This window comes from Salmo salar, chromosome 07, assembly GCF_965601325.2.
Source record: "Salmo salar chromosome 07, fSalSal1, whole genome shotgun sequence".
Taxonomy (NCBI): Eukaryota; Metazoa; Chordata; class Actinopteri; order Salmoniformes; family Salmonidae; genus Salmo; species Salmo salar.
In genome coordinates, this window is record NC_138297.1 from 16,558,078 (window position 1) to 16,582,968 (window position 24,891).

Here is a 24,891-nt window from a genome sequence, read left to right on the forward strand (position 1 = left end):
CCAAAAAAGTGTAAAAAAAAAAATCAACACTACCGTTCAAAAGTTTTGGGTCACTTAGAAATGTTCTTGTTTTTGGAAGAAGAGCAATTTTTTGTCCATTAAAATAACATCAAATTGATCAGAAATATAGTGTTTACATTGTTAATTTTGTAAATTACTGTTGACATTGTTAATTTTGTAATTGACTATTGTAGCTGGAAACGGCAGATTCTTTATGGAATATCTACGTAGGCGTACAGAGGCCCATTATCAGCAACCACCATTACTGTGTTCCAATGGCACGTTGTATTAGCTAATCCACATTTAACATTTTAAAAGGCTAATTGATTATTGGAAAACCCTTTTGCCATTATGTTAGCACAGCTGAAAACTGTTGTTCGGAAGCAAGAAAATGGACCATCTTTAGACTAGTTGAGTATCTGGAGTATCAGCATTTGCGGGTTCGATTGCAAGCTCAAAATGGCCTGAAACTCGTCAGTCTATTGTTCTTCTGAGAAATGAAGGCTATTCCATGCGAGAAATTGCCAAGAAACTGAAGATCGCGTACAACGCTGTGTACTACTCCCTTAACAGAACTGCGCAAACTGGCTCTAACCAAAATAGAAATCAGAGTGGGAGGCACAACTGAGGAAGAGGACAAGTATATTAGAGTGTCTAGTTTGATAAACAGACGCCTCACAAGTCCTCAACTGGCAGATGCATTAAATAGTACCCGCAAAACATCAGTCTCAACATCAACAGTGAAGCGGCGACTCTGGGATATTATTTTATTTTATATTTGAGAAGTAACCACCCTTGGCCTTGATGACAGCTTTGCACACTCTTGGCATTCTCTCAACCAGTTTCATGAGATAGTCACCTGGAATGCATTTCAATTAACAGATGTGCCTTAATGTGTTTGAGCCAATCAATTGTGTTGTGAAAAGGTAGGGGTGGTATACAGAAGATAGCTCTGTTTGGTAAAAGACCAAGTCCATATAATGGCAAGAACAGCTCAAATAAGCAAAGAGAAACGACAGTCCATCATTACTTTAAAACCTCTCTAGGGTAGGTGGGATGATAACGTCCCACCTGGCCATCATCTTGTAAAATTGCAGAGCGCCAAATTCAAAATACAGAAATACTCATAATAAACATTCATAAAATATACAAGTGGTATACATTGGCTTAAATATTAACTTCTTGTTAATCCAGGCGCTGTGTCAGATTTCAAAAAGGCTTTACGGCGAAAGCATACCATGCGATTATCTGAGGACAGCGCCCCGCTTACAAAAGCATACTAACATTTTCCAGCCAAGTAGAGGAGTCACAAAAGTCAGAAATAGCGATAAAATGAATCACTTACCTTTGATGATCTTCATATGGTTGCATTAACAAGACGCCCTGTTACACAATAAATGTTTGTTTTGTTCGATAAAGTCCCTCTTTATGTCCCAAAACTCTGTTTTGTTGGCACGTTTTGTTCAGTAATCCACTGGCTCCAGGGTGGTCAAAACATGCAGATGAATACATGCTAATAGTACCGGTAAAGTTTGTCGAAACATGTCAAACTATGTTTAAAATTAATACTCAGGTTGTCTATTGTCTAAATATTACTTCCCCTGTCCACTGACCAAAAGGTATTTTTACTTGTCGTTTTCAAAATACAAGCCTGAAAGCATGTCTAAAGACTGTTGACATCTAGTGGAAGCCATAGGAACTGCAATCTGGGCCCTAACCCATAACATAGTCAATAGGCATTCAGTGGAAAACAACTCACATCACAAAAATCCCACTTCCTGGATGGATTTTCCTCGGGTTTTCCCGTGCCATATCAGTTTTGTTATACTCACAGACATTATTTTAACAGTTTTAGAAACTTCAGAGTGTTTTCTATCCAATACTACGATGCATATGCATATCCTATCTTCTGGGCCTGTGTAACAGGCAGTTTACGTTGGGCACGTTTGTCAACCAAACTTCAAAATACTGCCCCCTACCCAAGAGAGGTTAAGACATGAAGGTCAATCAATATGGAACATTTCAAAAACTTTTATAGATTCTTCAAGTGCAATCGCAAAAACCATCAAGTGCTTTGATGAAACTGGCTCTCATGAGGACCGCCACAGGAAAGGAAGACCCAGAGTTACCTCTGCTGCAGAGGACAAGTTCATTAGAGTTACCAGCCTCAGAAATTGCAGCCCAAATAAATGCTTCACAAAGTTCTAGTAGCAGACATATATCAACATCAACTGTTCAGAGGAGACTGAGTGAATCAGGCCTTCATGGTTGAATTGCTGCAAAGAAACCACTACTAAAGGACACCAATATTAAGAAGAGATTTGCTTGGGCCAAGAAACACGAGCATTGGACATTAGACCGGTGGAAATCTGTCCTTTGGTCTGATGAGTCCAAATTTGAGATTTTTGGTTACAACAGCTGTGTCTTTGTGAGACGCAGAGTAGGTGAACGGATGATCTCTGTGTGGTTCCCACGTGAAGCATGGAGCAGGAGGTGTGATGTATGGGTGTGCTTTGCTGGTGACACTGTCAGTGGTTTATTTAGAATTCAAGGCACACTTAACCATCATGGCTACCACAGCATTCTGCATCGATACGCCGTCCCATCAGGTTTGCGCTTAGTGGGACTATCATTTGTTTTTCAACAGGACAATGATCCAACACACCTCCAGGCTGTGTAAGGGCTATTTGACCAAGAAGCAGAGGGATGCAGTGCTGCATCAGATGACCTGGCCTCCACAATCACCCGACCCCAACCTAATTGAGATGGTTTGGGATGAGTTAGACTGCAGAGTGAAGGAAAAGCAGCCAACAAGTGCTCATCATATGTGGGAACTCCTTCAAGAGTGTTGGAAAAGCATTCCAGGTGAAACTGGTTGAGAGAATACCAAGTGTGTGCAAAGCTGTCATCAAGGCAAAAGGTGGCTACTTTGACGAATCTAAAATCTAAAATATATTAGGATTTGTTTAACCTCTTTGGGCTAGGCGGGACGAATTCGTCCCACATACGCAACAGCCAGTTGAATCCCGTGGCGCGATTTTCAAATACCTTAGAAATGCTATTACTTCAATTTCTCAAACATATGACTATTTTACAGCATTTTAAAGACAAGACTCTCGTTAATCTAACCACACTGTCCGATTTCAAAAAGGCTTTACAACGAAAGCAAAACATTAGATTATGTCAGCAGAGTACCCAGCCAGAAATAATCAGACACCCATTTTTCAAGCTAGCATATAATGTCACAAAAACCCAGAAGACAGCTAAATGCAGCACTAACCTTTGATGATCTTCATCAGATGACACACCTAGGACATTATGTTATACAATACATGCATGTTTTGTTCAATCAAGTTCATATTTATATCAAAAACCAGCTTTTTACATTAGCATGTGACGTTCAGAACTAGCATACCCCCCGCAAACTTCCGGGGAATTTACTAACAATTTACTAAATTACTCACGATAAACGTTCACAAAAAACATAACAATTATTTTAAGAATTATAGATACAGAACTCCTTTGTGCAATCGAGGTGTCCGATTTTAAAATAGCTTTTCGATGAAAGCACATTTTGCAATATTCTCAGTAGATAGCCCAGCCATCACGGCTAGCCATTTAGACACCCACCAAGTTTAGCCCTGACCAAAGTCAGATTTACTATTACAAAAGTTTGATTACCTTTGTTGTCTTCGTCAGAATGCACTCCCAGGACTGCTACTTCAATAACAAATGTTGGTTTGGTCCAAAATAATCCATCGTTATATCCAAATAGCGGCGTTTTGTTCGTGCGTTCCAGACACTATCCGAAATGGTATATCAGGGTCACGAGCATGGCGCAATTCGTGACAAAAAAATTCTAAATATTCCATTACCGTACTTCGAAGCATGTCAACCGCTGTTTAAAATCCATTTTTATGCAATTTTTCTCGTAAAAAAGTGATAATATTCCGACCGGGAATCTCCGTTTAGGTAAACAGAGGAAAGAAAACAAAGCATTCGGTCGACGCGGGCACGCGCCTGAGTCTCACAGTACTGTAACCAGCCACTACCCAAACGCGCTACTTTTTTTCAGCCAGAGCCTGCAAAGCCACGATTCAGCGTTTTGCCGCCTTCTGAGAGCCCATGGCAGCCGTAGGAAGTGTCACGTAACAGCAGAGATCCTTTGTAATGGATAGAGATGGCAAAGAAGGCCAAGAAATGGTCAGACAGGGTACTTCCTGTACAGAATCTTCTCAGGTTTTGACCTGCCATTTGAGTTCTGTTATACTCACAGACACCATTCAAACAGTTTTAGAAACTTTGGAGTTTTTTCTATCCAAAGCCAATAATTATATGCATATTCTAGTTACTGGGCAGGAGTAGTAACCAGATTAAATCGGGTACGTTTTTTATCCAGCCGTGTCAATACTGCCCCCTAGCCCTAACAGGTTAACACTTTTTTGGTTACTACATGATTCCATATGTGTTATATGCCTTCACTCTTGTTCTACAATGTAGAAAATAGTAAAAATAAAGAAAAACTGTTGAATGCGTAGATTTTCCAAACTTTTGACTGGTACTTTGGCTTACAAGCAGGGTATCGCAAGTTGTGTGGTTAACTGACGGTGTGTGGTTCACTGACGGTGTTTGGTTCACTGACGGTGTGTGGTTCACTGACGGTGTGTGGTTCACTGATCGTGTGTGGTTCGCTGACGGTGTGTGGTTCACTGATCGTGTGTGGTTCGCTGACGGTGTGTGGTTCGCTGACGGTGTGTGGTTCACTGATGGTGTGTGGTTCACTGATGGTGTTTTGTTCACTGATGGTGTTTTGTTCACTGATGGTGTTTTGTTCACTGATGGTGTGGTTCACTGATGGTGTGGTTCACTGATGGTGTTTTGTTCACTGATGGTGTTTTGTTCACTGATGGTGTGGTTCACTGATGGTGTTTTGTTCACTGATGGTGTTTTGTTCACTGATGGTGTTTTGTTCACTGATGGTGTGTGGTTCACTGATGTGTGTGGTTCACTGATGGTGTTTTGTTCACTGATGGTGTGTGGTTCACTGATGTGTGTGGTTCACTGATGTGTGTGGTTCACTGATGTGTGTGGTTCACTGATGTGTGTGGTTCACTGATGTGTGTGGTTCACTGATGTGTGTGGTTCATTGATGTGTGTGGTTCACTGATGGTGTTTGGTTCACTGATGTGTGTGGTTCACTGATGTGTGTGGTTCACTGATGTGTTTGGTTCACTAATGGTGTTTTTTTCACTGATGGTGTTTGGTCCACTGGTGTTTGGTTCACTGATGGTGTGTGGTTCACTGCCGGTGTGTGGTTCACTGCCGGTGTGTGGTTCACTGATGGTGTTGGGTTCACTGATGGTGTTGGGTTCACTGATGGTGTGTGGTTCACTGATGGTGTTGGGTTCACTGATGGTGTTGGGTTCACTGATGGTGTTGGGTTCACTGATGTTGTGTGGTTCACTGCTGGTGTTGTGGTTCACTGATGGTGTGTGGTTCACTGCTGGTGTTGTGGTTCACTGATGGTGTTGGGTTCACTGATGGTGTGTGGTTCACTGCTGGTGTTGTGGTTCACTGATGGTGTTGGGTTCACTGATGGTGTTGGGTTCACTGATGGTGTGTGGTTCACAGACGGTGTTTGGTTCACTGACGGTGTTTGGTTCACTGATGGTGTGTGGTTCACTTATGGTGTGTGGTTCACTTATGGTGTTTGGTGTGATTAACATCAACAGCAATTTTGAGGGATTTAAGTTGGCTGTGTTCTGTAATGAGGTTTAGGAATAGGTGGTCTCTCTGTGTGTGTGTGTGTGTGTGTGTGTGTGTGTGTGTGTGTGTGTGTGTGTGTGTGTGTGTGTGTGTGTGTGTGTGTGTGTGTGTGTGTGTGTGTGTGCATCTGCTTGCGCATGTGCCTCTATAGCTTCTTACCCTCAATACATTACTTTATTGGTATCCTACAGTATATGACATACTGATTACAACATCGGTTTAGAAAATATATGGATACTTTTTGGCATCTCTGTATGATAAAGTGTACAATGAGCTTCAGCTATTCCGCAATAAATGTTAGGTAAACTAAGCCTTAATTGGTCATTTAAAACGACAGCAAGCGATGGATTGGGCAACACTGAGATTTGTCCAGAGAACAAGTCAGCGCATCAATGCTCTGATCAGAAAACACGGCTACGCTGCAGAGAAGCATAATGAAACTCTGTTTATCACCTGCACAGGGATGTTGTGCTTTATATACAGTGCCTTCAAAAAGTATTTACACCCTTGACTTTTTCCACATTCTGTTACGTTTAAAAAATATAAAACAGAAATACCTTGTTTACATATGTAAGTATTCAGACTCTTTGCTATGAGACTCAAAATTGAGCTCAGGTGCATCCTGTTTCTATTGATCATCTTTGAGATGTTTCTACAACTTGATTGGAGTCCACCTGTGGTAAATTCAATTGTTTGGACATGATTTGGAAAGGCATACAGCTGTCTACGTAAGGTCCCACTGTTGACATTGCATACCAAAGCAAAAAGCAAGCCATGAGGTTGAAGGAATTGTCCGTAGAGCTCCGAGACAGGATTGTGTTGAGGCACAGATCTGGGGAAGGGTAACAAAAAATGTCTGCAGCATTCAAGGTCCCCAAGAACACAGTGGCCTCCATCATTCTTAAATGGAAGAAGTTTGGAACCACCAAATGTGGAAAAAGTCAAGGGGTCTGAATACTTTCCGAAGGCACAGTAAGTCTCCGTATTCCATTGATACCCAAGCTATTTGCTCACTGAACTGGAGCTGCATGCCATGTTTTGAGGGGAATTAGGATTTTGTAATAGGAATCAATTACATAGCACTCAGTCTATTGTCGCTTTAAATAGAAAGGCGGGTATAGCGTTACTAGTGTCTTCATGAAGATGTTATATATAATATATTCGGTGCTGAGGAGCACAGTTGGTTTGGCACGAGAAGGAATGAGCTGTCAAGGCACATTTAAGGTAAATAAAAGAGGGTCAGAAACGGTCCTGGTTCCAATACATCAATATGATATCATTATATCTTGGCTGACAAGGTGATACATTACTCCCCGTATGCGTCACTTTGGTCCTATGGCAACAAGATGGAAACTTTTACCAAATGCGGGTGAAACTTTGCAGCATCATCAAATCCCAAATTCATAGCTGGATGGCATATTTATCTGACCTCTTATCTAGCTTGCAGGGTGGGAATGCATTTGTTCCAGCCCTGCAAGCACACACATATTCCACTAATCATCAAATTGACGGCAATGATAGTTGAATATTTAAGGGCGTGATACAACTGAGGCTGAAACAAAGGTTGCCAAAAATGGTCCTATAGCATGCTTCATGCATAGCTGTGGATATGACCTGGTTTTACCTGCTTTATCCCAGAGTCCTTCAAACCCTTTTTGCATGTAAACCAGTGTAATTTCCCTCACACATTACGGTGTGTCAAAAATAACCCTGGCTGAGCAACTGAAGTGAAAGCAGCCAATTTCCCACCATCACAAACCTCAAGATGTACCCTTTCATTACATCTCCCAGATCCACTTCCATTGTCATCCGACTCATCAACACTGGAAATTCCTTTTGGTCTCTACTCACCGAGTTAGGTAAATCAGCTTTTTCTTCAAAATGTTCTGAGATGTGATGTTTTGGTGCCTCTTGGCCAGTTCAGAATGCTGATTGAGGATGAACCACTTTGTTTTTTTATGAGCGTGTTTTTCTTTCTGCTTGCATTTTGTCTTTTTCTTTTTCTTTGTGTATTTTCTGTCATTTCTGTAATTCAGGGCTCATCTGTAAAAGAGACCTTGGTCTCAGTATGACTCCCTGATAAAATAAAGGTGAGATAAATACAAGTGTCCCCTGCTATATTATAGGATACGTGAGGAAATGTAAGCCCGATGGCACTGATGGAAAGGTGCCCTGCTACACTTCAGAAGTATAACTACACTAAACATTGCACCAATTCTGTGTTAACATTTCAGGATGGTGTATCATTTACTCGTTTATATTAGATGTAAAATTGCACAAAATAAATAGAACGACCCACTCCATTTACCCATTATTAAGAATGCATTGTCTTCTTTTTCAGAAATCAATGGTAAAAAGGCAATAACTTATGGTGCAACTCTGGGGAATTGGCTTCACTGATTCTGCCCTCTCCAGCATGAAGAAACCATGATCATACAATATGTATCACGGATTAGAGCATATAGGTTTAAAGCGACTTGGATTGGTTCACTGACCCAGCATACACAGTATAATGGATTATCATTGGCTATGATCTGGATACAATCCTTTCATGTTGACAGAGAGGAAAAGTGGAAGCTCAAGAGTCAATAGAACTCTTAACAAAGCCCCCGCCTCTCTCATCCTCAGTCTGTATTCTTGATCCCCATGTGATCTTAGTGGTATTACCTTGTAGTCACTGTTGCCTTGACACATCCTGTCTCGTGCCATGCCAGGTGTTACCTCCTAAGCCTCCAACGTCAGGCTTGTAGCCCATAAGGTGTTGCAGCCATGAGGGCATGATCCAGACCTCGTATGTGTTAAACGAATAGGCTTTACCATGTAATGCTGGCGTCAGCACAAAATGTCTTGGGCCTTGTTCAAAGTGAAGGGCTCTAGAAGTGTTAGCCACCCTAGTTATATGTTTGGCAGCACTTTGAGAAAATGTGCTGCCTTTGACTGGCGCTCCATTCATCTAATAGGATTGTTTAATTCTCTGGCTCGGTATAAAACATCATCAATATCTCATCCGAACAAGGCTTGACATGTCATACAACAAAGATTCTTAGACTTTCATGATGGATAGTCAGCTGAAGACAGGTTAGTCTTTCATGATGGATAGTCAGCTGAAGACAGGTTAGACTTTCATGATGGGTGGTCAGCTGAAGACAGGTTAGTCTTTCATGATGGATAGTCAGCTGAAGACAGGTTAGACTATCATGATGGATAGTCAGCTGAAGACAGATTAGACTTTCATGACGGATAGTCAGCTGAAGACAGGTTAGTCTTTCATGATGGATAGTCAGCTGAAGTCAGGTTAGTCTTTCATGATGGGTGGTCAGCTGAAGACAGGTTAGTCTTTCATGATGGATAGTCAGCTGAAGACAGATTAGACTTTCATGATGGATAGTCAGCTGAAGACAGGTTAGTCTTTCATGATGGGTGGTCAGTTGAAGACAGGTTAGTCTTTCATGATGAGTAATCAGCTGAAGGCAGTTTAGTTTTTCATCGTGGGTATTCGGCCTTTAAAAAGTGAAATTGAGATGTTACGTGATCCTTTAACAAGCACACAGCGAACGTCAATCACCAGAGAGTTATTCGAACAAGGCCAAGCTTGGATGAGACGGTGTGTGTATGTCTGTGTGTGTATGGTACAGTTGAAGTCGGAGGTTTACATACACCTTAGCCAAATACATTTAAACTCAGTTTTTCACAATTCCTGACATTTAATCCTAGTAAAAATTCCCTGTCTTAGGGCAGTTAGGATGATCAATTTATTTTAAGAATGTGAAATGTCAGAATAATAGTAGAGAGAATTATTTATTTCAGCTTTTATTTCTTTCACCACATTCCCAGTTGGTCAGAAGTTTACATACACTCAATTAGTATTTGGTAGCATTGCCTTTAAATTGTTTAACTTGGGTCAAACGTTTCGGGTAGCCTTCCACAAGCTTCCCACAATAAGTCGGGTGAATTTTGGCCCATTCCTCCTGACAAAGCTGGTGTAAATGAGTCAGGTTTGTAGGCCTCCTTTTTCAGTTCTGCCCACACATTTTCTATGGGATTTATGTCAGGGCTTTGTGATGGCCACTCCAATACCGTGACTTTGTTGTCCTTAAGCCATTTTGCCACAACTTTGGAAGTATGCTTGGGGTCATTGTCCATTTGGAAGACCCATTTGCAACCAAGCTTTAACTTCCTGACTGATGTCTTGAGATGTTGATTCAATATATCCACATAATTTTCTTTCCTCATGATGCCATCTATTTTGTGAAGTGCACCAGTCCCTCCAGCAGCAAAGCAACCCCACAACATGATGCTGCCACCACCGTGCTTCACGGTTGGGATGGTGTTTTTTGGCTTGCAAGCCTCCCCCTTTTTCCTTCAAACATAACGATGGTCTTTATGGCCAAATAATTATATTTTTGTTTCTTCAGACTAGAGGACATTTCTCCAAAAAGTACGATCTTTGTCCCCATGTGCAGTTGCAAACCGTAGTCTGGCTTTTTTTATGGCGGTTTTGGAGCAGTGGCTTCTTCCTTGCTGAGCGGCCTTTCAGGTTATGTCGATATAGGACACGTTTTACTGTGGATATAGATAGTTTTGAACCTGTTTCCTCCAGTATCTTCACAAGGTCCTTTGCTGTTGTTCTGGGATTGATTTGCACTTCTCGCACCAAAGTATGTTCATCTCTAGGAGACTCCTTCCTGAGCGGTATGATGGCTGCGTGGTCCCATGGTGTTTATAATAGCGTACTATTGTTTCTACAGATGAACGTGGTACCTTCAGGCGTTTGGAACTTGCTCCCAAGGATGAACCAAACTTGTGGAGGTCTACAATAGTTTTTCTGAAGTCTTGGCTGATTTCTTTTGATTTTCCCATGATGTCAAGCAAAGAGGCACTGAGTTTGAAGGTAGGCTTTGAAATACATCCACAGCTACACCTCCAATTGACTCAAATGATGTAAATTACCTATCAGAAGCTTCTAAAGCCATGACATCATTTCCTGGGATTTTCCAAGCTGTTTAAAGGCACAGTCAACTTAGTGCATGTAAACTTCTTACCCACTGGAATTGTGATACAGTGAATTATAAGTGAAATAATCTGTCTGTAAACAATTGTTGGAAAAATTACTTGTGTCATGCACAAAGTAGATGTCCTAATCAACTTGCCAAAACTATAGTTTGTTAACAAGAAATGTGTGGAGTGGTTGAAAAACGAGTTTTACTGACTCCAGCCTAAGTGTTTGTAAACTTCTGACTTGAACTGTATGTGTTTACATGCACAGCATTGTGTGTGTTTGTCTGAGACAGATGGAGAGGGAGAGAGGGAAATAGGGGATAGTGACAGGTTACATGACAGGTGGTGAGTTCAGATTGTGGTTGTGACGATGCTGAATTTTCCATCTCCTTTTAGGTCAGGCAGAGAGAGGGGCTGACTTCACTGTGTATGAAAGAGCTGTTGGGTTCCAGACAAATGGACATTCAGAGATACAAACTAAGAAAGGCCCAAGAGAAATATCCAGGCATATACTCTCTAGTAGTATTTATAATGTTTTGAACCAGCAGCTAGCTGTGATGTCATCACCAGTTAGTCTCAGGCAAATTAATGATGACAACCAATGGATGATGATGCAACCACAAGCAACATCAGGCCAGACAATAATATTCTGTTGAGCTTAAGACTGAAGCAAAACCTCCAGTACCGTCCTTAATATTCTATAGACATTTGCTCTGGCCAAAAGCCAGATCCCCTGATTCAACTGTATATCTTATCACCTGGACAAATGGGGATAACCAACTTGGAACAATTAGCAGCATAACACATTTAGGAATATTGCCTGGAAACAGTATTTTTTAAAACATAGTTAAATGGAGACTACAATGAAACTATTTCTTGTTACTATTTCTTGCATGAATGGGTGATCTGAGAGGCTCTGAATACAGAGGGGCAGGCAAAACGGTGAGAGGAAGAGAAAGAGAGAGGAATGGGGCCAAAACCAGTGCTAATCTTCTATATTCCTCTTTCAGCTGTAATCCTCACAGGTGGCTGGCAGCTGGCTGACGCTCCCTCCATTAACGGCCCTCTAATGATGCGAACTACTGGACCCAGTGCCAGGCTAGCATAGCGCTACACCGACAACCACCACACAGCTAAACACACACAAAACTGCCTTAATTGCTGCAGTTGGTATCTTATTCTGTCCCGGAAATGGGTTCAAATAACAGCCAAGAAGAGGTTGTGTTGTTCGTGGAGTGAGAACTCAATTGCGATGGATCCCTGTTTTTTTATTAGTGTGTGTCAAACTCACTCGTACTTGGAATCCAGTGGAGGCTGCTAAGGGGAGGATGGCTCATAATAATGGCTGGAATGGAGCAAATGGAATGGCATCAAACACATGGAAACCATGTGTTTGATGTATTTGATACCATTTCACTTATTCCGCTCCAGCCATTACCACAAGCCCGTCCTCTCCAATTAAGGTGCCACCAACCTCCTGTGTTGGAATCAATTGGGCCAATTGGGCTATGATTCTTCTCGAAAGACTGATAGCCGGTAACATTGACCCTCCTCCCTTCTCCCCCTCAGCCTCCTCCCCCCACAGGACCCCTCCCCCTCCAGAGAAGTTGAACATATCGACAGCCCTGCATCCCCCGGAAGACCAGGGATATGCCCAACTCCACCTCCACCACCTCCTCTTAGCGCAACCAAAACTGACCTCTATATATTCTCCTCAAGTAGTGACAGCAGACATAAAAATGGGTTGCCCTGTTTCGAGGGAAGTACGTAAAAAAAAAACTAAAACGACCAAATGAAAAGGAATAACAGAGCGCTCTGCTGGGGACGAGACATTCGGAGTGCAGTTGTTGTCAGGGCTCTTTTCAGGACCTCAAAAGAACGAAGCACCATGGTTTTCACTTTCAACTCAGGCATATTTGTATAAATGTTTAATGAAGTGTTGGTGAAGTTAGAAAAGTTGAATGGAAATAGATTTTTTGCTTGGTTGGTATTCACAGTTTGGTAGTCAACTGGTCTGTTATTGATTGTGATGAGGGAAAACTTTTATTATAAACCAGTCGTTTGCCAGAACGTTGAGTTGTCTGTATGGAGATGTCTAAAGTATTTGATTGGTAAACATTGCTGAAGAAATACTTTGATCTAAAATGCTTTACAGAACACAATGTAAGGTAAGTTAACTTTTCGTAGGCTCCAATTCATCTCAATTGATAGAAAATGTTGAATATTTGAAACTATCAACAAAACTGATTCAATAGATACTCAAAATCAACCTACAGGTAAGGAAGAGTGGGGTAAGTTGAGCCATTTTTGACATTCAGCATCACTCCCTCAATGGAGATGTAGTATTCTTTCTGACAAAGATATCTACATCGATATACAGTGCGTTCAGAAAGTATTCAAAGCCCTTAATTTATTCCACATTTTATTTTTACATCCTGAATTCAAAATGGATTAAATAGCTTTTTTTCCCCTCACCCATCTACACACACTACCCCGTAATAACTAAATGAAAACATGTTTTTTTAAATGTTTGTATATTTATTGAAAATGAAAAACAGAAATATCTCATTTATATAAGTATTCACACCCGAGTCAATACTTTGTAGAAGCACCTTTGGCGGCAAATACAGCATTGAGTCATCTTGGGTATGTCTGTATCAGCTTTGCACATCTGGATTTGGGGATTTTCTCCCATTCTTCCTTGCAGATTTTCTCAAGCTCTGTTAAGTTAGATGGGGAGCTGAGATGAACAGCAATCTTCAAGTCTTTCCATATATTTTCAATGGGATTCAAGTCTGGACTTTGGCTGTGTCACTCAAGGACTGTCACATTCTTGTTCTGAAGCCATTCCAGCATTGCTTTGGCTGTATGCTTGCGGTCATTGTCCTGTTGGAACACATATCTTGCCCAATTCTAAGGTAGTGTGCACTCTGGAGCAGGTTGTCATCAAGGATTTGCCTGTATTTGGCTCCATTCATTGTTCTCTCTATCCTTACCAGTCTCCCAGTCCCTGCCATTGAAAAGCATCCCCATAGCATTATTCTGCCACCACCATGCTTCACGTTAGGGATGGTGTTAGACGAGTGATGAGCTGTGGCTGGTTTTCTCCAGACATAGCTCTTTCCATTCAGGCCAAATAGTAAATATTTTGTCATATCAGGCCACATACATAATCCTTTGCCTTAAGATCTCAGTCTTTCGCATGCCTTTTTGCAAACTCCAGGCATGCTGTCATGTGCCTTTTTCTCAGGAGTGGCTTCCATCTGGCCACCCTCCAATAAAGCCCAGATTGGTGAAGTGCTGTAGAGACCGTTGTCCTTCTGGCAGGTTCTCCCATCTCAGCCAAAGAACTCTGTAGTTCTGTCAAAGGATTCTTGGTGACCTCCCTGACCAATGTCCTTCTTGACCGGTTGGTCAATTTGGTCAGACGGCCAGCTCTAGGCAGAGTCTGGGTCGTTCCATTTTTCTGATGGAGACCACTGTGCTCTTGGAAACGGTCTTTATACACTTCCCCAGATAGATATCTCGGAGATCTACGTACAGTTCCTTGGACTTCATGGCATTGTTTCTGCACTGTCCGTTCTGGGAGTTTATATAGGCAGGTGTGTTTCTTTCTAAATCATGTCCAAACAGTTAAATTGCCCACATGTGGACTCCATTCAAGTTTTAGTGACATCTGAAGGATGATCAAAGGAAATTGGATGCACCTGAGCTCAATTTGGAGGTTCATAGCAAAGGGGTGTAAATACTTATGTAAATTAGGTTTCTGTATTTCATTTTCAATAAATTAGCAAACATTTCTAAAAACACATAACTTTGTCATTATGGGGTATTCTGTGTAGATGTGTGTAATCTACTTTGAATTCAGACTGGTGATGACCATATACAAGCATTTCGGTGCACCTGCGATAACATCTGCAAAGCTGTGTTAGCGACCAATAAACTTTGAGTTGATTTGACATATATTTCAGGAAGTTGTGTATCCATGGAAAATATCTGAATGCATGTAAACATTACAGTTTTAAAAACATAACTTGTCCAAAACAGTGGTATTTTGGCTAAACTTACCCGGGTATGGGATAAGTTAAGCCGCAGGACAGGGTAAGTTAAGCCATCTACAAATGTCTGTACTGAATGAATAATAACCACTACCTTTTTTTAAATCATGTCTATCTTTATTTCCCAAACACAATTCAACACATCCATTTTAAGCATCTTTTAACACAGGCTTAACACCTAACAAACACCTTGTACTTTCTTAAAACACTTTTAACATAGGCCAGGCTCTGTTGTTACCTCATATCCCAGCGATAATACCTTGCATTACACCTGGGAAGAAAACACTTCAATTTGCTCAACTTGCCATTGGCTCAACCATTGGCTCAACTTACCCCATGGCCATTGGTTCAATTTACCCCAAGGCAAACAAGGATGTGCTTTCATCCTAGGTTTAGGACCTCATATTGAAGCTTATAAAGATCCTAACTGATGTATAGAATAATCTTAAAAGTATCTACTTTGGTTGAGATACAAGCATCATGAATCCTCTAACATGATAAATACATTTCACTTTGTGAAAATCAGTTTTCTTTACCTAACTTGCTTACCACATTTTCCATGTGGTTTCTTTCTTCAAATAGTCAATTAAATGATGACCTCTTCCTAAATATCTGGTCAAACTATTAATTTTGTGTATGGTTTCCTAGAAACAAGGGTGGCTCAACTTACCCCTTTGGCTCAACTTACCCCACTCTCTCTTTTACCTTATTAAAAGAGAAAATAAAGAAGAAAATAATTGTCTGTTTTCTACCACCTCCAATCAGCCTGGATTAGAGACTAGTACAGTAAATCCCAAACGACCTATACACCCAGTATGAAGCATTTGTACTGTGGAAATGTAATGTTGTTCATTGTAACCCAGAGCAGGGCTGTTGGTTTGTGTGTGGTTCAGTGTGTATGTGGACCAACAGATGTCAAATTAAAGATTGGAGAGCGTCCTAGCGACTCCAGCCAGGACTATTAGTCTAATTACACTATAAATTAAATTAGTATTGGACTGTATCAGATCCAAATCGAGTCACTTGGCAAGACACTGATCTGTTTCCACAAAACTCCTGGCAAACACAGTTACAGTGTTCCTCAGTCGTCAAAGCAGGCATCAAAACATTCATTATTATAATGGTTAGACATTTAATTATAAACACCACATCTAATGTATAAGTCTGTTACAAGGCAAATGTTTTTTTTAATCTATTCACACTGCATAGTAACTTCAATTGGACAGATTTCATGTCTGATTTCCTCCCCCACCCTGAGTAGTCTGGAGCTAAGGCAAAGCCTGGTGTTACATGTTAAAGAGCCCCCCTCTCATCTCAAATCAAATTAAGGTCAACTCACAGTGACTATGAACTGAAGGATACTTTGGTGTCTTGGAAATACTAATGAATAGACCCAGAACTTAACATTCTGTAGACAGAGGGAATTAATATGTCTACGCGCCTGGTGCCTTTCTGTCAAAAACTGACAATCTTCCCCCAAGGGCCTGAGGGAGCCTTTAAAACAGACGGTTGACGCCTTTTTACGTTCAATGAAAGGAAAACAAAGGCGTGTTTCTCTTCTCAGTCGGCGGTATCTCCCCTCCATCAGACTTCTGGCGGTGAACGTTTGATTCAGCCTGGTGGTTTCCACTCTGTCAGTGATCAAAGATGCCGCTCACACCCAGAACCTCACACAAAAGACGCAACTTTTGGCAATTAAATATTCAAAGACAGTTATTTTTATCCCCCGATTCTCTTGATTGAGGTTATGTTCGTCTGGGAACGCAGACAGAATAGTCAAGCGTTGAGGTTTATCAGTTGTTTGACCCTGCAAGGGCATGCTGCATTTAACAATGTGTGGATATTTTCAGTGGTGCAGTTTGTAAAGTGGTAAAATAATATGCCCTTGAGAACTGTTATTAGAGAGTGAAAACAGCACCGTCCCAGTGGTCAACCCCAGCAACTGCATTCCCGAGCGACTCCCCACTGAGCTGCGCAAACGCGACCAATCATTAACGAGTAACGTCCCACCGTAGGGGACAGACCCGCCTACCGCCAGTGTTTAATCCAACTTCTTCCTTTCCTTTCCCCTCCTCCACTCCACTCCTCTACTCTTTCTCTCTCTTTTTTTGTCTCTCTCCATCTATCTATCCCTCTATACCTACCTGTGTCTGTTGGGCCGTGCCCGTACCAGGTGACCATATCAGTGGATGGTATTCTGACCACTACTGGTTATACCCAGGAGGACTATACCATGTTGGGATCAGATGACTTCTTCTACATTGGGGGGAGTCCCAATACTGCAGACCTGCCCGGATCACCCGTCAGCAACAACTTCATGGGCTGCCTCAAAGACGTGAGTGTCTCTCTGGTTCAGTACTGGGGATTGAGGGGGGAATCAGGCACACACACACAGACATGCACGTACACACACACACACACACACACACACACACACACACACACACACACACACACACACACACACACACACACACACACACACACACACACACACACATATTTGCTCGCGTACACAAACTGTCCTCACAGATGTGTGTGTGTGTGTGTGTGTGTGTGTGTGTGTGTGTGTGTGTGTGTGTGTGTGTGTGTGTGTGTGTGTGTGTGTGTGTGAGTGTGTGAGTGAGAGAGAGAGGTCTCAGAAAGGCTTTTAGATGCATCATAACTCCCCCTATAAACAGGCTGGATATTGTCTCAGGGACGCTAAGTTATTATCCTAACTCTAAGAGGAAGTAGACTGATAAATCCCCATAGTTGGTATGAACAAAAAAAATGTCCCCAATAAGGCTCCAAGCCACAACTCAACAAGCTGGGAAGAAGACCACTCCAATGAAATTACTTATAGAGGAACGGATGGGAATACGACAGCAATATTTTTCTTATAAACATTCTCTGATTGAGTAAGTCATTATTGTTTCATCAGATTTAATGAATTATATAGTAATTACATTTTCATTGTTTGGTTGCTATTTGGGAAATTCCCTCTTCAAATCATCCTCCCAAAGCAATTCTAGTCTTATGAAGATGTTGATGATTATACATTCAATTCCCAGACAGAGGGAAAGGAGGCAGAGGATGAGTAGAAAGTAGAAGGTGAAGAAGCATAATGAGATACAAAGAGGGAAAAGGACAAATGAAAAAAATGGGGGAAGAGAGGATACAAAGTAAAAGTGAGAAGACTGTGCAGACGTGAATTAAGGAGAAATAAGAGAGGGGGGAGAGAGAGAGAGGAAAGAGGGATAGAGGAAAGAGAGAAGAGCGAGTGGAGAGAGAGACGAGAGGGGAAAGAGAGAAGAGCGAATGAAGAGAGAGAGAGAGGGAAAGAAAGAGAGTGAGAGAGAAGGGGAGAGAGAGAGGAAGAGAAAAGAGAGTGAGTAAAGGGAGAGGAGAGAGATAGTGGGAGAGGAGAGCGAGAGAAGGTAGGGAGAAAGAAAGAAAGAAAGAGAGAAATGTGCTGCTTTTAGACTTTAGGCCGTTTCATCCTGTTGGTCAATACTGTGGGCAGAATTACAAGTCTTGTGTCAGGGCTGTGGCTGTGCTTTCAAGTTCCCAGTGGCACGAAAGGCCTTTGATACGCTTGGCCAGGAGCCTCCAGGAGCAAGATATCCAATGAAGGGAAGAAGAGAGATTGAGAGAGAGGAGAGAGAGAGAGAGAGAGAGAGAGAGAGAGAGAGAGAGGAGAGAGAGAGGATAGAGTGAGATAGAAGAGAGATTGAGAGAGAAGATACAGTGAGATAGAAGAGAGAGAGAGAATAGAGTGAGACAGAAGAGAGCGAGAGAGCAATGGAGGGAGTGAGTTGAAAGACAGAAAGGAAAAGTAGGATCCAGAGAGGAGCCTTAAAGAACAAAAGTTTATCTTGTATTGTTCTTAGGTAACACTGTGTGTGTGTGATGTGACTTGTATTGTTCTCAGGTAACACTGTGGATGTGTGAATTGACTTGCATTGTTCTCAGGTAACACTGTGGGTGTTTGATATGACTTGTATTGTTCTCAGGTAACACTGTGGGTGTTTGATGTGACTTGTATTGTTCTCAGGTAACACTGTGGGTGTGTGATGAGACTTGTATTGTTCTCAGGTAACACTGTGGGTGTTTGATGAGACTTGTATTGTTCTCAGGTAACACTGTGGGTGTTTGATGAGACTTGTATTGTTCTCAGGTAACACTGTGGGTGTTTGATGTGACTTGTATTGTTCTCAGGTAACACTGTGGGTGTTTGATGTGACTTGTATTGTTCTCAGGTAACACTGTGGGTGTTTGATGTGACTTGTATTGTTCTCAGGTAACACTGTGGGTGTTTGATGTGACTTGTATTGTTCTCAGGTAACACTGTGGGTGTTTGATGTGACTTGTATTGTTCTCAGGTAACGCTGTGGATGTGTGAATTGACTTGTATTGTTCTCAGGTAACACTGTGGGTGTTTGATGTGACTTGTATTGTTCTCAGGTAACACTGTGGGTGTTTGATGTGACTTGTATTGTTCTCAGGTAACACTGTGGGTGTGTGATGAGACTTGTATTGTTCTCAGGTAACACTGTGGGTGTTTGATGAGACTTGTATTGTTCTCAGGTAACACTGTGGGTGTTTGATGAGACTTGTATTGTTCTCAGGTAACACTGTGGGTGTTTGATGTGACTTGTATTGTTCTCAGGTAACACTGTGGGTGTTTGATGTGACTTGTATTGTTCTCAGGTAACACTGTGGGTGTTTGATGAGACTTGTATTGTTCTCAGGTAACACTGTGGGTGTTTGATGATACTTGTATTGTTCTCAGGTAACACTGTGGGTGTTTGATGAGACTTGTATTGTTCTCAGGTAACACTGTGGGTGTGTGATGAGACTTGTATTGTTCTCAAGTAACACTGTGGGTGTGTGATGAGACTTGTATTGTTCTCAGGTAACACTGTGGGTGTGTGATGTGCGTTTGCATGTCTTTTTTGGTGAGAGTTTTTTTTTTTTTTTGGGGGGTGGGGGGGTGAAATCCCCCTCCAGTGTTGTTCTCACCTTTGCTCTCTTTCCCCCATACTACTATCTGTCATCTCTCCTTCTCTCAACTTGTGACCTCTCTTTCCCCCATATTACTCTCTGTCTTCCTCTCTGCCATCTCTCCTTCTCTCAACTTGAGTCTCTCTTTCCCCCATATTACCATCTGTTTTCCTTTCTGCCATCTCCCTTTCTCTCAACTTGAGACCTCTCTTTCCCCCATATTACCATCTGTCTTCCTCTCTGCCATCTCTCCTTCTCTCAACTTGAGACTTCTCTTTCCCCATACTACCATCTGTCTTCCTCTCTGCCATCTCTCCTTCTCTCAACTTGAGACCTCTCTTTCCCCCATACTACCATCTGTCTTCCTCTCTGCCATCTCTCCTTCTCTCAACTTGAGACCTCTCTTTCCCCCATATTACTCTCTGTCATTCCTCTCTGCCATCTCTCCTTCTCTCAACTTGAGACCTCTCGGCCTCCCTGGTGGCACAGTGGTCTAAGGGCTAGCTGTGCCACCAGAGACTCTGGATTTGAGCCCAGGCTCTGTCGCAGCTGGCCGCGACCGGGAGGCCCATGGGGCATTTCACAATTGGCCCAGCATCGTCCGGGTTAGGGAGGGTTTTGCCGGCAGGGATATCCTTGTCTCATCGAGCACTAGCGACTCCTGTGGCGGGCCGGGCGCAGTGCACGATCACCAGGTCGCTAGGTGTACGGTGTTTCCTCCGACACATTGGTGCGGCTGGCTTCCGGGTTGGATGCGCGCTGTGTTAAGAAGCCGTGCTGCTTGGTTGGGTTGTGTTTCGGAGGACGCATGGCTCTCGACCTTCGCCTCTCCTGAGTCCGTACGGGAGTTGCAGCGATGAGACAAGACAGTAACTACTACCAATTGGATACCACGAAATTGGGGAGAAAAAGGGGGTAAAAAAGAAAAAGAAAAAAACTTGAGACCTCTCTTTCCCCCCATATTACCATCTGTCTTCATCTCTCACCTTGTGACCTCTCTTTCCCCCCATATTACCATCTGTCTTCATCTCTCAACTTGTGACCTCTCTTTCCCCCATATTACCATCTGTCTTCATCTCTCAACTTGTGACCTCTCTTTCCCCATATTACCATCTGTCTTCATCTCTCAACTTGTGACCTCTCTTTCCCCCCATATTACCATCTGTCTTCATCTCTCCTTCTCTCAACTTGTGACCTCTCTTTCCCCATATTACCATCTGTCTTCATCTCTCAACTTGTGACCTCTCTTTCCCCATATTACCATCTGTCTTCCTCTCTGCCATCTCTCCTTCTCTCAACTTGTGACCTCTCTTTCCCCCCATATTACCATCTGTCTTCATCTCTCCTTCTCTCAACTTGTGATCTCTCTTTCCCCCCATATTACCATCTGTCTTCCTCTCTGCCACCTCTCCTTCTCACAACTTGTGACCTCTCTTTCCCCCCATATTACTATCTGTCTTCCTCTCTGCCATCTCTCCTTCTCTCAACTTGTGATCTCTCTTTCCCCCCATATTACCATCTGTGAAAGACCGGATCGATTCGGCCTTATGTAGCAAAATGGTGTTGGTGTTGAAATGGTGTTTTTTACATTAGATAAAAGAGGAGACTCAGAACTAGAAAATGGTATCATATGCTACAGTTGAGCAACAATGGGAAAGTAATTCTACTTTGAAAGTAGATAAACTTTTAACCTCACTTTTGAGAAAATGGCCTTTGAATGTTTTGGTACACCTGCTGGAGACCACTGCTTTGTCTACACCCATTCACCATCGTTCATACCCTCTTAACCTCTCTAGGCTAGGCGGGACGAATTCGTCCCACCTACGTAACAGCCACGGCTATCCTGTGGCGCGATTTTCAAAACCTTAAAAATCCTATTACTTCAATTTCTCAAACATATGACTATTTTACAGCCATTTAAAGATAAGACTCTCGTTAATCTAACCACACTGTCCGATTTCAAAAAGGCTTTACAACGAAAGCAAAACATTAGATTATGTCAGCAGAGTACCAAGCCAGAAATAATCAGACACCCATTTTTCAAGCCAGCATATAATGTCACCAAAACCCAGAAGACAGCTAAATGCAGCACTCACCTTTGATGATCTTCATCAGATGACAACCCTAGGACATTATGTTATACAATACATGCATGTTTTGTTCAATCAAGTTCATATTTATATCAAAAACCAGCTTTTTACATTAGCATGTGACGTTCAGAACTAGCATACCCCCCGCAAACTTACGGGGAATTCGCTAACATTTTACTAAATTACTCACGATAAACGTTCACAAAAAGCATAACAATTATTTTAAGAATTATAGATACAGACCTCCTCTATGCACTCGATATGTCCGATTTTAAAATAGCTTTTTGGTGAAAGCACATTTTGCAATATTCTAAGTACATAGCCCAGGCATCACGGGCTCGCTATTTAGACACCCGGCAAGTTTAGCACTCACCATAATCATATTTACTATTATAAAAATGTCATTACCTTTTGTTGTCTTCGTCAGAATACACACCCAGGACAGCTACTTCAATAACAAATGTTGGTTTGGTCCAAAATAATCCATCGTTATATCCGAATAGCGGCGTTTTGTTCGTGCGTTCCAGACACTATCCGAAATAGTAAAGAAGTGTCACGCGCTTGGCGCAATTCCTGACAATAAAATTCAAAGTATTCCATTACCGTACGTCGAAGCATGTCAACCGCTGTTTAAAATCAATTTTTACGTCATTTTTCTCGTAGAAAAGCGATAATATTCCGACAGGGAATCTCCTTTTCGGCAAACAGAGGAAAAAATCCCAAAGGCGGGGGCGGTCGGGGTCACGCGCATAAGCTAGTGTCTCTTGATGGGCCACTTGAGAAAGGCGATAATGTGTTTCAGCCTGGGGCTGGAATGACGACATTCTGTTTTTTCCCGGGCTCTGAGAGCCTATGGAAGACGTGGGAAGTGTCACGTTAGAGCAGAGATCCTTAGTAAATGATAGAGATGGAAAAGAAGTTCAACAAATGGTCAGACAGGCCACTTCCTGTAAAGGAATCTCTCAGGTTTTGACCTGCCATTTGAGTTCTGTTATACTCACAGACACCATTCAAACAGTTTTAGAAAATGTAGGGTGTTTTCTATCCATATGTAATAAGTATATGCATATTCTAGTTACTGAGTAGGAGTGGTAACCAGATTAAATCGGGTATGTTTTTTATCCAGCCGTGTCAATGCTGCCCCCTAGCCCTAACAGGTTAAGCTTTAGCCCCACCCATCTCTTTAAGGTATGATCCAAGCGTTCTATCCTAACAACAGCAGTCAAGCTAACTGGCTAACGTTGGCTAGCTAGCTAGCTACTTCCAGATACAAATGAGAGAACAGCTCACTCTGACCATTTTACTCACCCTAGCATAGCTGGTAAGGCTGGTTTCATGTTATCCAGAGCGTTAGTGACTGCGACTGTGCTGCTGGCAACAATGTGCGCTTTTTTTGCCAACGTTTATTGACACCGGCCATATTCACCGGCCAAATTCAACATATTCAGCGTTTGTAAATTCATCAGTTATTCTGTGCTCTGGCACACTCAGACAAGACTGCTCTGAAATCGGAGTAGATAGCCAGAGAGAATTTACGAGCTACGTCTATCAACAGTTGTTGCAGCGACATCATTAACATTTTATTGAAAGGGTTACTTGTATAGTGGAATATTTTAAGACGTAACTAGCTAGCTACCTAAACAATTAGCCATAATCCCAACTCATGACGTTACTATCTGCATGAATCTGCAGGTAGCAAACCAACCAGGTTTCATGTTAGCTAGCTAACATTAGGCTATAACTAGCAAAGCAAATGGCTCTGAGATACTAATAATATTACTACACAGATCATACATGTAACATTAGCTAGCTGACCTAACAACAGCAGTCAAGCACACAAGCAAAATGGCTAAAGTTGGCTAGCTTGCTATCTACTTCCAGACACAAATGACAGAACAGCTCACTGACCATTTTACTCGCCCTACTGAAATGCATACTTGCATAGTGGAGTCTTTCGTTAGGACATGTAGCTAGCTAGCTAAACAATGAACCATAATCCCAACTCATGACGTTACTACCCTGCATGAATCTGCAGGTAGCTAACCAACCAGGTTCAATGTTAGCTAGCTAACATTAGGCTATACCTTGCAAAGGAAATGGCTCTGAGATACGAATACTATTATGACACCGATCATACATGTAACGTTAGCTAGCTAGCTAACAGTACACTTTAACTTGAAATTAAAATGACTTTCTGACAAAATTGAAAACGTGTAATATCTGAATATGTAGCTAGCTAGACTATCTTACCCATATACATGGATGGACGATTCTCCCTCTCTCACGGATGCCATTGTCATAACTCTCCTGTGAAGATCTGAAGGATCAGGTTACAGTGGGTCCGCTCTACAGCGTGCTCTCTCTCGTAGAGGGGGAGAGCGGGAAGTCGGCTGTTTTATGGCGGTCATAAAAACGCTGCCTCTATACTCTGTAGTGTTTGAGAATGGAATGTAAACTGTGGAACACAGAGAGACACTTGGACAATCAAAAGTTTGAAGAATTAAACAATATTTCTATTTTTGAGAATGTGGGAATGGTCCGTGGACACTTTTGAAGATGTAATCCAGAGACAGGTGTTTTCTCCATCTTCTTAGCTATCGTACTCTAATTACACTGATTTCAAAACTTGGTCCTCCAGAAAGTGGAGAGCAACACTTATCCAGTTCCACTACACAATATATATATTTTTTAAAGCTGCGTTAGACAAGATTAACTACACATGCTGACAATCTCAAATAAACAGAAGCCTAATACATGGCAGACCAATCCGAACTCATCTCTCGGCATGTCCAGCCCTCTCATTATGTCAGCTAATCATGGCTAGCGGGAAGGTTACTGGCTTTTTCTGTGGCTAAACCAACTAGGCTTGTAATTTAACCTCTTACATCTAGATGTGCCGCTAGCGGAACGCCTCGCCAATATCCAATGATAGAGCGTGGCGCGAATTACAAACACCTCAGAAATCCAAAAACTTCAATTTTTCAAACATATGA

General features: G+C 42.0%; 1 protein-coding gene across 9 annotated transcripts in view; it reads left to right on the top strand.

Annotated features, from left to right (window-relative positions):
- Positions 1-24,891, top strand: part of LOC106608688 (neurexin-2) — a 1,074,993-nt gene that overhangs the window by 521,919 nt on the left and 528,183 nt on the right. For all 9 annotated transcript variants that reach the window (XM_045721575.2, XM_045721576.2, XM_045721574.2 and 6 more), the window contains one exon: positions 16,996-17,157. In XM_045721575.2, the coding sequence (XP_045577531.1) occupies positions 16,996-17,157 (162 nt within the window). The remainder of the gene's footprint in view (positions 1-16,995; positions 17,158-24,891) is intronic.